This window comes from Neopsephotus bourkii, unplaced genomic scaffold, assembly GCF_033783945.1.
Source record: "Neopsephotus bourkii isolate Nb327-2 ecotype Australia unplaced genomic scaffold, CSIRO-AGI_Nbou_v1 NB_196, whole genome shotgun sequence".
Classification (NCBI taxonomy): Eukaryota; Metazoa; Chordata; class Aves; order Psittaciformes; family Psittacidae; genus Neopsephotus; species Neopsephotus bourkii.
In genome coordinates, this window is record NW_026900709.1 from 8,402,202 (window position 1) to 8,417,938 (window position 15,737).

The window sequence follows — 15,737 nt, forward strand, 5'->3', positions numbered from 1 at the left end:
GACTTTAAGGGTCTGATTTTAAGTGCCAACATCTCTCTCAAATTTATATCTTACATTGCCTAAGTACATAGGGTCCCCTGAACATCTGAAAGCTTTTGGAAACCCAAGTCCTGCAATTTCCTGCTGCTCTCCATTCTGCGTACCATTTAATCAAGTCTATGTTATTTATTTTAAGAGTAAACCACACACAATAAAAAACACTGACACAGACTATAGGCAAAATAAATATTTTATTGGTTTAATATACACTTTTTAAAGAAATCAGCCCTTGTGTGTCTTCCTAACACAATTTAAAAATCTTATAAACTTTCTCATATAATATTGTTATATTTGAAACTATTTTTGATTAAAGACCTTGACATAGTGTAAAAGAGTTTTAGTAGATGGAAATGGCAAAGGAGTAAAGACATTCCAAGCACAACAAAATGGGATATTACATATCCACTAAATGTCTATTTGACCACATAAAACCTCCAATGACTTCCAATTTGCTCCACTGGAACAAACGCATGTTCACCAGGCTAACTGAAAATACACTCAGCGAGGGATGGGGAAGGAAAAGAGATTTTTTTCCATTTTCCCCATGATACAAGCAAGGTCGTTCATCCATTTTAAGTTGCACATTGTAATTGCTTTCAGATCAGTAATTTTTATTGCATTTTGGTTAATACGAAGCAGAAGAGAACCTCTTTTGGTATGACTGAGTGTAGTCAACACAAAGACAAAAAACAGTGCTTAAAATAAGGCACTTTTCTATAGAGGGGTGGGCAAACAGTAAGGAAGCAAATAAAATTAGTTTAAAAGTTGTTTTCTACACAAAGATAAGGCTTTCAGTGTCAGAACTTTAAGTAGTTTTACATAACCTCCTATCATTCTGCCACTCTGCTAATAGTAACCGCGGCGAGAATTAACAGCAATTTTTACAACAGGATCATTCCTTCTTTTGAAGTGGCACTAAGTAACAGCAGTGAAACCACTATTGGTTGTTTCAAGCTCTTAAAGTGGATCAGTTATTGCACAATAAATACCTCACAGAGGTCAGTGTTTTGGGGGCATTGTGTTGTGTTGGGGCTTGGGGGGGATCTTGGGGGAGGGTTTTTTTGTTTTTTTTTTTCTTTTTGTTAAAAAAAAGCTAGGCTGAACACATGAATGTTAGTTATAAATTGGTTACGTCTGGAAATCTTCAAGTTTCATGATGTATCATTAGACAAAGAAATTAGCTACACAAAGATTTACAACAGGGACATACAAATAAATACAAAACCTTTCAGAGAGCCACAGTTTTTTAAGGAAAACTTGCTTTCAGGAAAGTAAGGAACTAGGTAAAGTGTCTAAGTCTTTACAGATAACTCAAGGAAAGGTACACATCTTAGAACCAAGCATCGAGTACAGTAGCCTATCTCAGCAGCTTTAACACCTCCTGAAGCAAAAATAACTTGACACTTTCGCCAGTGTATGCTCCCCAGGCAGAATCCCACAGCATTTCGGACTACATCCAACCTTATGGAAAAGAAAAAGCAAGACAAATACCTAAATTAGATTTTTAGAAGTCTGCTCTATATGCTTAAGTATGTATTTTGACAACAATTAATACCTAAGGCAGGCAAACTACACTAATTCTCTTGAATGATGCATTTGCATGCAAAGTTATCACAGAGCACACTGAAATAAAAAATCAAAGACCACTGACAGCAGGCAAACCAAACTACAAATCAGCTGATTTTGTGAAGCTATCCAGGATTATCAGTTTGTCCTATATTTACTGAACTTCAAATCTGATCACTTATATTTCAAGAGGCAAAATACAAACAAAGCAAGGTTTAAGATAACCATGATATTTCGTATGATTAAAAAAAAGTAATAAATCAATCTGGCTCCCAAGCATTACCTGCAGTACCTGTTTCACGGCTGTGTATCTTGTTTTGCAGTTGCAGATCTGCTTTGGGGTGATACAGCTGCTAACAATCCACTTACTATTTCTCGTCTTATTTCACCAACAATAGATTCCTTTATCTGAAAGGGATTAGCCAAAGTTTTAAGGTCAGTAAGTTATATAACCAAAGGACAAAATGAAATGATACTGCAGGTATGTTTGACATCATCAGCATATGAAAACACATCACAATGTCAACTTTCAAAAAATGCAAATAGAAAAACATGAGAGGTTCTCTTGGAAAAAATAAATAAGTAATTTTAAAGTTATTTCAAATCATATAAATACAAACCAAATAGTTTTGTTTTTTCCAGATGGTAAATATATAAATACGTGTTTTACACTTAGGATACTAGTTTTATGTTAAGAAAAAAAAAACATTTCAACTATGCAAAGTTCAGAAAATAGCATTTTAGGATATAAACGCCAAAAACACCCCAAATGCACTGCTTTTTGCCATTAATCATTATCTCCTGAAAAGAAGGCAGGACTGATCTACCTCACAAATGGATTATGCAGCAGGAAAGGTCCAAGTCCATGAACATGAGCTGCTGTTTTAATATAAATCAAAAGGAGACAAATCCTAATTACATACTTTTAGCCGCACAGACAGAGAACTTCAATAGTTGCTGACATCATCAGTTGGCCACTACAATATGCTCTATGCCAGCAAACACTATTTTTCATTGGATTGTGACAGAGCATTTACCCATTAAGTTTTACATAAAACAAACCTAGGCATTACTAATAGCAGGCACCTGAGTGTGGCTGAGGCTAGAACAAAGGAAAGAGCAGAGCACCAATAGCTACAGTAAAAGAAACAAATGAGAAAAGCATGCAAACCACGGTTCTGCAAGAGCATGTTCCATTGGAAAGGAGCAGGGCATTACAAAGAAAAATAGTGGCTGCTTGCAAGTGCAAGAAATCTTTGGCACCAACACATATTCTGGATAGTCTTCAGGAAGGACTAACAAGCCAGATGGGCTTCAAGGACAGGCAAGGATGACAATATGAGAGAGTGCAGCAGGGTATGAGCCAGAGCCTGGATGCTGGGATCACTCACAGAGGCCCTCATCAGCCCAGTTAAGCAATACAGTTTTCTTTTTCTTATAAGTCTCCCCTTTTCCTGGTGCGTCAAAGGGATTAAGCAACAACGTCAGAAGGGTGGCAACAGCATTAGCAACAGGTTATTTATCCCTTGTTCTCACTGGCAAGCAATTCAATCCCTAACCTATTAGTGGCAAAGTTCCTCGTTTCATTACTGCTTTGCATCAAGCAGAAATTCAGAGACTGTAATATTACTGGGAAACAGGTTTCCAGTTGGATTGCTTGCTGATTAACTGACTAAAGAAATGCCAGTATGCAACAGGACCTGGTTTACCAACAGCCACAAGTCCTGAGGATGTCTATGTCAATGCACAGAGAGATATACAAAGGATGTCTTTAGAACCACTGTAAATGCAGTAAGGGCTTTGCGTTTTAGAAACAACAGACACAGGGAAAACTGTCACACTGCACCCCAGCTGCCCAGCAGGTCAGTGTCACGAGAGGTTCCTGCACTGCTCTCTACACTATTCATCCCCAGTATTACATGCAGTGGGCCTGTGTGTACACTACAAAACGGCCATTCTGCGCCCTTGTCTCACCGGATAGACAAAAATAAACCTCGCTTTCCAAAGAAAACTGATAAAAGCTTCCCAAATTAGCAAGTAAATGGTCTAGTATGACAGACAGCCTTATGGCAGGGTGGAGAGTGGAAGGAAAGCGGCTCATGTTCTATTCTCAGCTCTTCCAACAGCTTCTGGCTTGACCTTGGTGAATTACTTGAGCCCTCCCATTCTCACCTTCCTGCTCAGAAAACAAGGCCATTCTCCACTGCTTCTTTTCACTGCTACTGCTTCCTCCCTCCTATCCAGACACATCAAGGTAATTCTTGCATGGACAGTGTGGCATCGATTCCTGCAGTGACTCAGTCCCATGTGTGTGTCATGGCAATGGCCAATGTTTGCCTTTTTCATTATAAATGATTTAGGGCAAGGTACACCTTCCATTTGCTCTGCAGAAGGCAGTCAGCTGCCAAGGCTTCTCTATACAAAAGACTGAAATCAGTCAATGAACACTCTCCACTAGTATTTTTAGCAGCTGAATGAAAAATTGATCATTTGAAATAGGAGAGAACCCACTCATTTATGGTACATATACTGTGTTGACACAACACCAATATTCAGTATTGCATCAATAACACAGTACCACATTCACATATAGTTTTACTATAATAAACCAATGGTCTTAGATCTCCCTATCAAAGAATTGTCTTTACTATAATATTGTGTTGCTGCTAAATAATGAACTGATTGAGAGTGAAATGTGGCACAGTGTCAATTCTGGAGGTGGGTGTTCTTCACCTACTGACGGAAAATGGGCATAAGGCTTTTCACAATCCTCATAGATTTCCTATAATTACAATAAATATTTTCTATGCTATTTTCCTTCTTGTGCCACTTCTTCATGGCACCAGCTGGTGAGTTTTTATGCTCAAGATAGTAAGAGAAGGAATACAACACATGCACAAGGGAAGCATGAACAACCAACAGACATTTTTGACTGGTGCTGAGCTAACAGATTTGAATGGAAAACAGAAAAGGGAAGACTGCCTATCAGACTATCTGTCCCATAAAGACCCATTACAGCCTCTTAAAACAAATGTTGACAGGAAAATCGTAATTTTTTCAAAGTATAATTTCATTAAATGTAATTCACAATGGAGAACTGTCGGGAAAAACAAAAACTGCATTGCTCTTAAGCAGAAAGCTTTTTAAACTGCAGAAGAGCAGAGTGAGAGGGTCTGGTGGCACTCCTAGCAACACTGTGACCTAAGAGCCAAGCACTCAGTGCTTCATGTGATACGCTAGCGGAGGTCAGGCTGTATTTTCATCAAAACAAGAGGGCCACTGTTTGGTGTTTTAACATTTCATGTTGTTGAATGCTTTTCCGTGGGAGTTAGTCCATTAACACTAGAGGTTAACACCATGGATTTTTTTAGTGCCAGCAAATAGTTATAGGTCAAAGTTCACATGCATTAAAACCCACACAGGCATATTCTGAAACGCTGCCTGGCTCTTCTTTCCCCAACACAAGGCCACACAGCTACAGAGAATGGGAGGAATAAACTAGGGTTTAACATTTGTGAGTGCATACATCAAGAATGCATTCTACCAGAATTCTTTCTTTTACAAATGAAACTGGAATTCCTTTGCTAACAACAGGGCTACTTCAGGAAAACACATTTCAATTTATGCTCCATCTTCGCTTTTATGAAATATAAAAGATTTTCCTAACCAGTATTTAAAAGCATATTCTACATCTGGGAAAAACTACCAGGTGCTTTGAGCCAATGCATCTTCACTCTGCCCTGTAAAACGTCTCGTGCTGGGAATCTTGAGGAGACCTGAAACAGGCTGACAATGAAGTTAAACTGAGGGACAATCTCTCTGTGGGCTCAAACATTTGCAAAGTGAGTCAAGCTCAGTTATTTGCTGACTACTCATCTTTGAATAGCAGCCTCTCAGTTCAGTGCGGGTTCTTTCAGCATTACAATGTCCTCAGTGCCACACAACCCAAAGAACAATCTCTGTGTAAAAAAGTACACATCTTTATTTGCCATCAATTACTGAAGTTAAAGAGAAACTTTCACACAGGCTAACCTCCGGAAATATTGACTGAAATAACTCTGTACTTTGACTCCAGCTCCCTTTATTGTCTCTTCTGCTTTTACAGTACATCTGAATTACAGCTCTCTCCTTCCTCTCAGCTTCTGCTTTAGCAGACCTCCACCATGACACCACTCATCTGACATGCAGGTTTTAACAGAAGGGCTGGACACAAATGCAATATCCTGGCTTCACTGCAAAGTCAACAACAAAGTGCAACGCATGAAAAATATCTCATGTGCAAGCCTTCTGTGAGCATTAGGCAAGGAACCCCTTTAAAAAGGCATGAAAAGAAAAATAATGGACGAGAAATAAAATACTCCCAAATGTCCCAAATTCTGCAATCTCCAAAACAAGGCCTTTCCCAAGAAACCTTCCAACTTTAGTTACTTTAGAGAAGATGGCAACAGGAGGGTGGCAGAGGGGGAAAACACTTCAAAGTTGAATGTTCCCCCCCCCTCCCCCCCTTCATTGTTTTGGTTTTAAAGTAGAGGTGTAAATTTGCAGCATCACAAGCCTCACTGTGATGGTAAAGATCAGTGATGGCCAGAAGGTGTTCAGCTCCTAATGCTGACCACAGTAATGATGAGGTTGATGGTCTGGTGGTACCTCACCACGAGCTGACTGTGGTACCCTTTCTTCCACAGGATAATGCTGTATTCCATAACTCAGGAGGCATTTATTCAAAGTTGGCCTCCATTTCACCTCACTGGCAAACTTCATCTTCTTTTAACACCAGCAGTTCACCAATGGTTAATGCTTTTGGCTATGTATTATTTTTTGCACTCTCAGCTCTGGTTATTTATGGAGTTACCCAAAGGTAAACAAAGTAAGTATCTTCATATGCTTCCAACCATCATCTTTCATTAGAACACTCCTTAGTAATGCTCTACTGCTTCACAGTCTCACTGTGCAAGTGTAAAGTACCTAGAACAGTGAGTCAGCCAATAAAACACTTCCACTTTGCAGAGAGAGACATAGCAGAGTCTTGTGGTCAGATGATGAATAAAAGGATCTAGTACACTCTGCATCTTTCAGCACTGACAGCACAGGGGTGAAGGTGTGGCAAAAGATTCCTCTGGGATCACAGCTTGTGTTTTATCATGAGAAGACTGGCCTGCCTCTCACCTGACTTCAGCTTGCTTCACTTACACTCCTACAGTCCTTAGTGGTTTGCGGTAGAGACACTGAGAAAGTATTTTTAAGGTTATTATGGAGTTGTTTCAGAAACGTTATTTCATCAATCTGTCATTTTAGCAAGCAAACACAGATTTTCACCTGGGAATCTGGAATACTGCTGTGTAACCAAGCAGTAGAGGTGGAAAATTCTTTCTCACCTAGACTTAAGAGTAGCAACTAATAATTCATTTACATGCTAATCACTATTACGGAAAAAAACATCTACTGCTTTGCACAAGCATATAACTGTAGCTTGAATATCCAGTGACAAGCTCTGAGCCTTCAGATGAAGCCCTGGCCCAGTGGCCAAGAGTTACAGATAGGAGGTCTTTAGGTTTCAGTAAGGACGTTCAAACATCCTAGATCCCAGCCCCTCCCTCCTCACCTCCCGTATGACTTGCTGCAGCTCCTCCTGCTCCACCGCTTTGTGGATTTCGTCAACCGAAGGCACAAGAGGGACTTTTTCAAGTTTTTGCTCCACCTCTGGCTTGGAGCCTGCAGGCTCCTCAGAGCTTTCCACCTGCTGCCCAGCGCCTGCTCTCACTGGGGGGGTTGGTGTTAAGGCAACAGAAGCTCGGTATAACTTCTTGCTTTGACTCTTAGACTTTCCTGTAAATTCAGAGGATCCAGCACCAGCTTTTCTACCTGTGTGACCGGAGCACACTGAAGAGGAATCAGAGTTTCCATGGGAGAATACAGACTCTGCACCCTCTGCTGGGAGAGTTTCCAGTCCAAGATCTCCCAGTCCTAAACCCAGTTCAGACTTCAGAAATGACTGCTCTCTAATAAGTTCGGAGACCTGAGGATTCAGAAAAGAAATGGTCCTGAATAAGCATATAAAAAAGTCACACAGAGACACAACTATACTTTCCTGTTATTTATTCAATCACTTACTCATTCCCTCCATGCAACAAATACAGCTATAAAATAAATATACGCTTTGCCTTTATGACTGCAACAAAGAGGATCATAAAAAGGAATGGGCTTTTTTATAAGCCAACATAAATACAGATTGTGGCAGTTCCCCAAGTCCCTGACTTTTGCAATATGTATGCATTCTGCCAGAGCCATTGATAGAGACACACGTAAAGGCTTGATTTTGTTTTTCTTTGCACAAACAATTCAGGTTTGTTCTTTCTTTTCGCAGTCTTTGAACTACTTGTTTTCAGCAGCATAAAATGCATAGAAAAAACAAGAAATAATTTTCCCTAGAAAACTCACCATGTAGCCATTGTATCAACTAAATGCAAACATCTTACTTTTACATTTTCCTCTTAAAAACAAGATTTCACAGCTACTTACGCCTATGGTTAGATTTTGTTAAGGGAAAATGCAACTCTTCTCAACAGAACAACTCAAGTGTGTAAAGTATTTCCAAGATTATGTGTCAAATGAATCTCCTGAAACCTTTTTTAAGAACTCCCTTCCTGGTTCTTTTTCTTAGTAAAGCATACAGCACACAACAATTACTTACTGGTTCAATGACATTCAACGGAGAAGGGCATGATAGATTGTCAGCGCTTCTGCTTCCATACATACCCTGAAAAATTAAGGCAAGTTAATCCATTGAGGTTTTTTTTAGAGCTGTCAGAAGCTAATATAAACATGCTGCGTCTCAGGCTGCTTTCTCTAAAAGCAGAAACTTGGAAACAGGAAGCAAAGCTGGTTGGAGAAAGTTTATTTCAGTCATTTTTAAAGCTGGCCCTCTTCTATAAAAGGATTTACAAATAAAGAGATATTTATATGGTTCAAAGAATGCAAGTTTGGCTTGGGATCACAGTAGAATCAAATTTTCCTGTTCTTGGGTTTCCATTTTTTTCCCATGACAAAATACTGAAGAGGAAGATGTTGCCTGTGCCTGTGCTCCTTCTACAGAAGAGAACTGGACAAGAAAGAGGAATGAAACCCAGGAAGAACACATGATACTTTTTGCCTGCATTTCTTTTGTTTGGCTGATGACAGAATTGCAGTGAAAAAAAAGAGGAAGAGTCTTCCACTGACTGAAAAAGAAGAGAAAGTTTATCAACATGCAACCAACAAACATATGCAAGTGTCTCTCTTATCAACCTTCTTGTACTTCTGGGGAGTGCTGGTGGGAGCAGAGCTTCTCTGACTGCTTGGTGAGGAGCCACATGTTTATCCAAAGAAGTTACAAAAGGCAATGGAGGGGAACAAAAATAAAGATGGCAACTGGATTTTCCTGGGTTATTTTGTTCCATGGATTGGCAGAAGTAGATGGGAAGCACACCCCACTTCTTCGGAGAGAAACACTCTCATGCACCATGAGATGCATTTCTCATCTTTCTGCCCTCATTGCACAAGTAAGAAAATCAGTGTAGGGGAACTCCAGAAAGACCATCACCATCCCCCAAGGATTTTAGACATGAGAAGTACCTACCAAAACTGTGAGAATTCAGGATCATGACAAGGTAAAAGAAGAAAGCACTGACAAAAGAGGTCTGAAATCTCAGACCTAAAAGCCCCAGAAGATATGTATGTCTCCCTATCCACATATCTCTTCCCCAGGACGAAACCCTGACTGAAAATGAAAAACATATGTCCCCTGATAATACACAAGTCATCAATAGATTCTCCAGATATCACCCCACTGTAAGAGTTTTAACAGTTACGAGTTATTAACATTACACCGAGAAAACATATAATGTTGTTGCATAAGTAATACTTACTGCATGTGTCTGAGGTCTGTAAGGTGAAGACATGTGGAGACTTCTCAACTGGTCCTCCAAAGCAAGCAGGCGTTCTTCTAACTGCATCTCTAACTCCTGTAGCTCCATGCGGACAGACTTCCTCAAGCTCTGTAGCTGATCTGCTTCGTATCTATACCAAGTCCATCACAGAAAGAATAAGGGTATTCACTGCACTCAGCTGCACACCACAAAGGGGGAACTGAGCAGGACAATCCCATGAGTAAAAGACTTCACACAAGGGTTTCAAAATGGAACACAGAAAATTCCTCTTTCATGGAAAAATAACGCCTAAATGGAGCAAAAGTCTTTCTCCATTTATAGAAAATATATGTCACTTTATGGAGACAACTAAACAACATAATGTAACTAGACATCCTCCAAAAATTTTAGCTTTAAATGGTTAAATACATGCAAGCAGATGAAACTGGCATTTACAGATTATCTAATCAAATAAAATTTAAAACCAGTAACAAATACAGTCACAGAGCAATGCAGGAATTGCATATTACTTCTCCTGTGTGGTTTTAGATTCCAACACAGTTGTAGCTACATTTTGGCCAGAACAACACTGTCTAAGAAGGCTAACTGATTTCAAACATATTTACTTAAAAATGGTTAGTCAAAAGATGATTCAACTTAACTAAATTTATAAGCAGTTTTGAAAACTGTTCCATATCAGCTGCTGCTGTGACTCACGGTGATTCCAAACACAAAGACCCAGAATATGAATGCCATCTGTAGTGGCCACTCTAAGTTGGAAAAGAATCTGAATGCTACAGTGTTAATTCTTTATTTACATCTACAAAAGATGGAGGGTATGGGATGCAAGCTGAAAATCTTTAAGGCTTTCTCCCCTGCCAGTATCTCATGTTCACGTATCCTATGATAAAAGGCTTTAAAATCACTTTGGAGAAACGAAGAAGACAAAAAATAATCATCAATTAATGAGAACTGGAGATTAGGAAAAACAAAGAAGAAAAAACAAGTTTTTGGCAAAAACTCAGCTCCAACCCTATTCAAATTGAAACTAACAGATTACTTGCTCTGATTTCAGGCACAATGGCACACTACCCAAAGAGTATTTTCCCTTTTTAAGTACATTTTACCTTTCTTCTTCTGTCATGTGCTGATAAACTGTTGTTTGTTGACGTAACATTGTCAATTCCAGATCCATCATTTGCGTTCTGAATAAGTTTAGATTTCGCCTGACCACCTGTAGCTCCTGGAAAGTATTCTGAGGGTAAAAACATAAGAGGAAAAGGGCATTTAGTGACAATTACCTGGATGTACCCTTTCAGTCAAGAAGAACCTCAGCAACTTCAAAATACTAGAGAGGCTGCATGTTGTGAACCCAAAGTAATTCAAGAAAACATTTTCAGATGTATCCTAGAAACAAACACGAGAAAGGATTTCCACACATTTAAAATAACTCCTTCTTAAACGTTATTTGCAGGATACTTTGCTCTTGAGAGGAAAGAGAGGGAACCCCCATAGTTAGCACAATATGTGGCACATCTAGAATGTTTCTTTGTATTTTATTTTGACTAAGTACTACTATGTGAATGGGATCACTTACTTCATAGAGAGGTAGAATGGATGATCTCTGAGTAGTGTAACCAGTGGCAGCAGAAAGGTCCTGACCCCTCATCACTGGGTACTAGGGAAGAAACAGACGATTTGAAATTGGAAGGTCAGCAATCTCCTTTATGAACTCATCTGCCCAAACATGCAGGTACTCCAAAATCAGCCACTGCTAAAACACTACCTTTCTGGCATCGTGATTTCTGCTATCTATGTAAGTATTTTACTGGGACAAGGAAACCTTACAGAATGGCAGCAACAGCTCTTAACTTGAAGCATGTGCACCAAAGCTGTGTAATGCAAATGTGCTGCAGGTGAAAAACCAAATTAATCTTGTCTGATGCATTAACTACAAATAAAACCTAACTTTCTCCTGCACCAGACATTTTATGCCTGAAAACTCAGTAGTCCCAATTGTCTTAGCTAATGATAAATAAGAACAACGCCAAAACCAGAACTGAGAAAATTAAATTGAGTCCCATTTTTAAATCATGATTATAGTCACATTTGTTGTGAGGTTTTGTTCAGCTCTTACTTTGATTGTTTCTTTTTGTTGCTGTTGATTCTGGTTTTTAATCCCACTTTATTGCCTACATCCCAAAACCCCTCTGTGCTAATGATCTCTCATGAAAACAATTTCTATTTGCATTTGCACCAACATACAGAGTAACCAGATAAAATTATGGGGCTGCTACCTGTAGTGACATGGCACAACAAAGGACAGCGGAAACAACAAAAACATGTACCTCTTCAAACACAAAAAAGACAGCTTGTCCAATTTAATTTTGCAAGAATTCAAAGGTCTGTTTACATGTCATGGAAAATGTGATCCATGCCCATTCATCCAGAGGAGTTTTGCTCAAACATGATCACATCAAGGAGAAGTTTTGTTTTCCCTCTCCCAGTTTTCTCTGTTCCCTGTTCTATCAGGAATTTATCTACTCCTCTTTATTCCTTCCTAAAATCAGAATCATGTATTTGAAATATCTCAACACTTTCTTTAGCAGCTGATTACGCTGTATGCCAAACTCAATTCCAGCTGCAGGAAAAAGCAGCCCTAGGGGATACATTTTCATACAAACCTCCGCAATGAAAAGGACCAAGCCCCCAAAATGGAACTAAACAAAATATGCTGGAAGCAGAACAAATGGGCTAGGAGATTTTATTATCCCCTCCCATACTAATTTTTTTTTAATTGAACCAGCTTGAGCGTGAGTTTTGGATCTAATACAGAGCTTTCTTTTTCAGCAGGTTTAGTTAGCATGGTATGTGCAGCACAAGTACTGTAGCACACTGTAACCTTACACAAATCAAGGCCACAACTGGTACACGAGGGAATTTTACAAAGGATCAATTCTGCAAACACTCTCAGGCACACCATCCACTACCTTGAGCAATGGCTGACTTAAATTACAGCTGACTGCAGCTTTCCACTGCTGAGCTGGTCACAGTACCAAAGTTTGATCTGAGAAGCAGGGCCATCTGATATAACCAAATTCAGGCTGGACTAGCCTCCAATTTTTGACAAATGGAAAAAAAACAAAATAACAGGGGTTTAAAAAAGCCCACCACAGCCTACAACCTGCAATAGGGTACAGGCAGGCCCATGCTTGTTCTTGGGTAAAACCCACAGAAATTGTCAAAGCCCCACAACTGAGTAGTCTTCATGTGTTCATATATAAGCAAGCACAGTCTGCAACTGCCCTGCTCACGCAGCCTCCTGCAGCAGCTTTCAGGCTTGCAGACTGGACCATCACCTAGTAGAACAGCAGTACAGGGATGGCAGAAGAAGAAGAGCTGGCAAACAGGCGGGAAACAGAAGAAGGTGTGGCAGAAACCAGTAAGGGAAAAAAGTGTTCTTGCATTTTAAAATATTTCTTCTCTGAGTGACAAGACAGAGAAAATTTCACATGCTCTGACAAAACCAATTCTTAATAAATGACTGATGACATCGGGAACGTTTTGCCTAGTGCCAGAGCTGAAAGCGCAGAAAATTGGCAAGAAACGGCACAGAACATGTAGGATCAATCAACACTGATATCATTAGTGAAGCCATGCAACTGGCAATCAAAAAACACCACATTTTTATCAGTTGGATGGAAAGTATGTCAAAAGGAAGACAGAGGTCAAAGGACTGTCAATATGTATTTTCAAATCTAAAGCTAATGACCTTCACCTTAAAATAATAGCTTATAGAGTACGCTGTTCCTCCCTCCCACCCAGGAATATACATAAAGGTAAGAGAAATAAAAATCAATCTGAGTCAACTCCAAAGAAAAAAAAAAAGAAATGCGAAAGTAGCAGAGCACTGGAAATACTAATTTGTCACTTCAGACAGAAGCTCTTAAAATGGTAGCAAATCAAACATGCACAAAATGTCATTTTTTTCCTGATCCACTGCACTACACAAAGGAATATTCATGTGGACATCTTGGTTCTGTTAAGGATAAAATAAGAATCCCCTTTGTCCAGGGGCAAAATTTGACTTCCTCATACCTGTGAGAGGTTCTGCAGAGAGTTTCTGATGTCATGTAGGACCCTGCGCAGTTGCATCTCCACAGTGGAGGGTGGGTTGATGGCATGAGGTCGATGAGGAAATCCAGCATGCCTTGGAGAGAAGGGACAGCTGAAGGGAGAAAAGAAGGTGCTGCAGGAAGAGCCAGAGATGCTTGGGATGCTGTGGGTGCTCAGTGTCCTCACGTGCTCGCACAGCGGTCTGTCCTGCCACTCAGCAGGGAGGGAATGGAGGGAACATGTTGACTGGGACATGTGTGCTGGCGTGTGCAGTGGGCAGCTCTGTACCCTGGTGGGACTGGGCTCCTCAGATGGCTCAGTCTGGGGCATTTCTTTTTTGGAGGATGAAGGTGCAATAAACAGTGTGGATTTGCACACCGGCTGGCTGGAGGCTGCCTCACCCTCAGTTTTGTCATTCTCAGACATTACTTTCTCATCTTCCTCCACACGTGTGTACTTGTAGGTAAAGCAAGGAGGACTGCACAGAGTCTCTTTTCCTGGAGTTAACTGGACATTCACAGAGGACACCACTTTCACCGGATTCAGCAATGCAGATGGGAGAGACTGAGACCGCCTCAGAGGATAGCCCGATTCAGCAAACCAGAGTCTCTGCTTTCTCAGGAGTTCTTTTGACTTCCCAGCCCTGGAATCAGATGTACTGACAATCCTCATCTCGGCTCTTTGCAAGGCGATATGAACCTTGTCCACAGATGATGTGGAGGAGCCACCACGTTCCAGAGATCCCACTGACTTGAGGATATGGTGCGTGTGGTACTGAGGAAACTCAGACACGCTGCTTTCCTCCAACAGGTCCAATTGGTTTTGCTCACTGGAAATGTCTTCCTCTTTACAGCTGACCTCTCCTTGGACTGTCTCCAATAAATGAGATGACTTGCTTTCTCGCTCTTGATTTTGCTCAGTTTCATAATCAACAATTTTTCTGTCTTCGCCCCTTCTGTTTTCAGAAGGTGACCCTACCTTTCGTCTCTCTACTTGAGAGATAATATCCTCATCATCATCTTCATCATCCTCCTCATCATCATCATCTTCTTCCTCCTCAAACTTATTGAAACAGGGCAGTTCCTTGGCTATTGGTGTCCTCTGTTCCTCACTATGTGACGTCAGGGTTGTCTCACTATCACAGCTGTCAGCGCTGCTTCCCATGCCCTGCAAAGACTCCTGAACCTAGAAAAGACATAAGTCAGCAAAGGTGTGAACACACCGAAGGCTCAGCTACTGCCTTCTGAGGACTTGGGCTAAGAATCCAAGTCCATATTCATCAGGCACTGTGGTAGGGAGAAGGGACAGTAATGCAGTTAGTAGGCAAGAAAAACAGTGAAGGAGAACAAAGAAACCATAGTGTCAGATAAGTTGGAAGCATATTGAAGTATGGCACCAAAAGGAATGTGGGGGGTTTTAATTAAAAAAAAAAAAAAAGGCAAACTATTCAACATTTCTTTGATTTGACAATAAACTCTTTATTGCCAAAACAATAGAAATGGCAGCAGAATAAAAAGAGTAAAATGCTAGTATTTTAGGTAGTGATGAGAAAGGGGTAGCAGGGTGGCAGTACATGACATCTCCAATATATAAAGGCTCGGCCAGTGCTGAAACAAAGGGTGGCATTAGGGAATGCATACAGAGAAGTGAGGAGAACTGTAGACTGTAGTGAAACTAGTACTACAGGACAACACCAAGAATGGGAAAACCAGTCTGCCCGCATTGTCCCATTTTAAGTCACTGAATTGTTTGAGATGCTAAATCTCATATTGGGTTGCTAGTCTCTATTAAGACTGCATCCAGTACTATTATGCCCATCCTTCCTTCCCTTCTCCTACTACTTCTTCCCCTTTATGTTCTAAATCACAGGTTAAACAGAGCACATGTATGAAGGAACTGCTAATTTAATAGGTAACAAATGGCAGGAGAAGCGTCTATAAGAAAAGAAAAAAAAATGCCATCTATTAATTGCACAGCATATCCATCAGGCTGGCCTGATTCACTGGTATGTTTACAAGAGGACAACACATTTCAAAGGAATTTGTGGTATAAAGCACATTCTTGGAAGTTTACCATGGTTGACAAGTGAAATGCAAATTTAGGGAAGCTTTC

The 15,737-nt window shown here is 40.2% G+C and overlaps 1 protein-coding gene across 2 annotated transcripts in view; it reads right to left on the reverse strand.

Annotated features, from left to right (window-relative positions):
* Positions 1 to 211: 211 nt before the first annotated feature.
* The window catches only part of ITPRID2 (ITPR interacting domain containing 2), a 40,639-nt gene continuing 25,113 nt past the window's right edge, over positions 212 to 15,737 (reverse strand). For both annotated transcript variants that reach the window (XM_061379145.1, XM_061379152.1), the window contains exons 12-19: positions 13,608 to 14,810; positions 11,107 to 11,187; positions 10,637 to 10,764; positions 9,510 to 9,660; positions 8,297 to 8,362; positions 7,208 to 7,621; positions 1,889 to 2,013; positions 212 to 1,500 (exon numbers count right to left, since the gene is read on the reverse strand). In XM_061379145.1, coding sequence (XP_061235129.1) covers positions 1,903 to 2,013; positions 7,208 to 7,621; positions 8,297 to 8,362; positions 9,510 to 9,660; positions 10,637 to 10,764; positions 11,107 to 11,187; positions 13,608 to 14,810 — 2,154 coding nt within the window. In that variant the 3' untranslated portion in view covers positions 212 to 1,500; positions 1,889 to 1,902. The remainder of the gene's footprint in view (positions 1,501 to 1,888; positions 2,014 to 7,207; positions 7,622 to 8,296; positions 8,363 to 9,509; positions 9,661 to 10,636; positions 10,765 to 11,106; positions 11,188 to 13,607; positions 14,811 to 15,737) is intronic.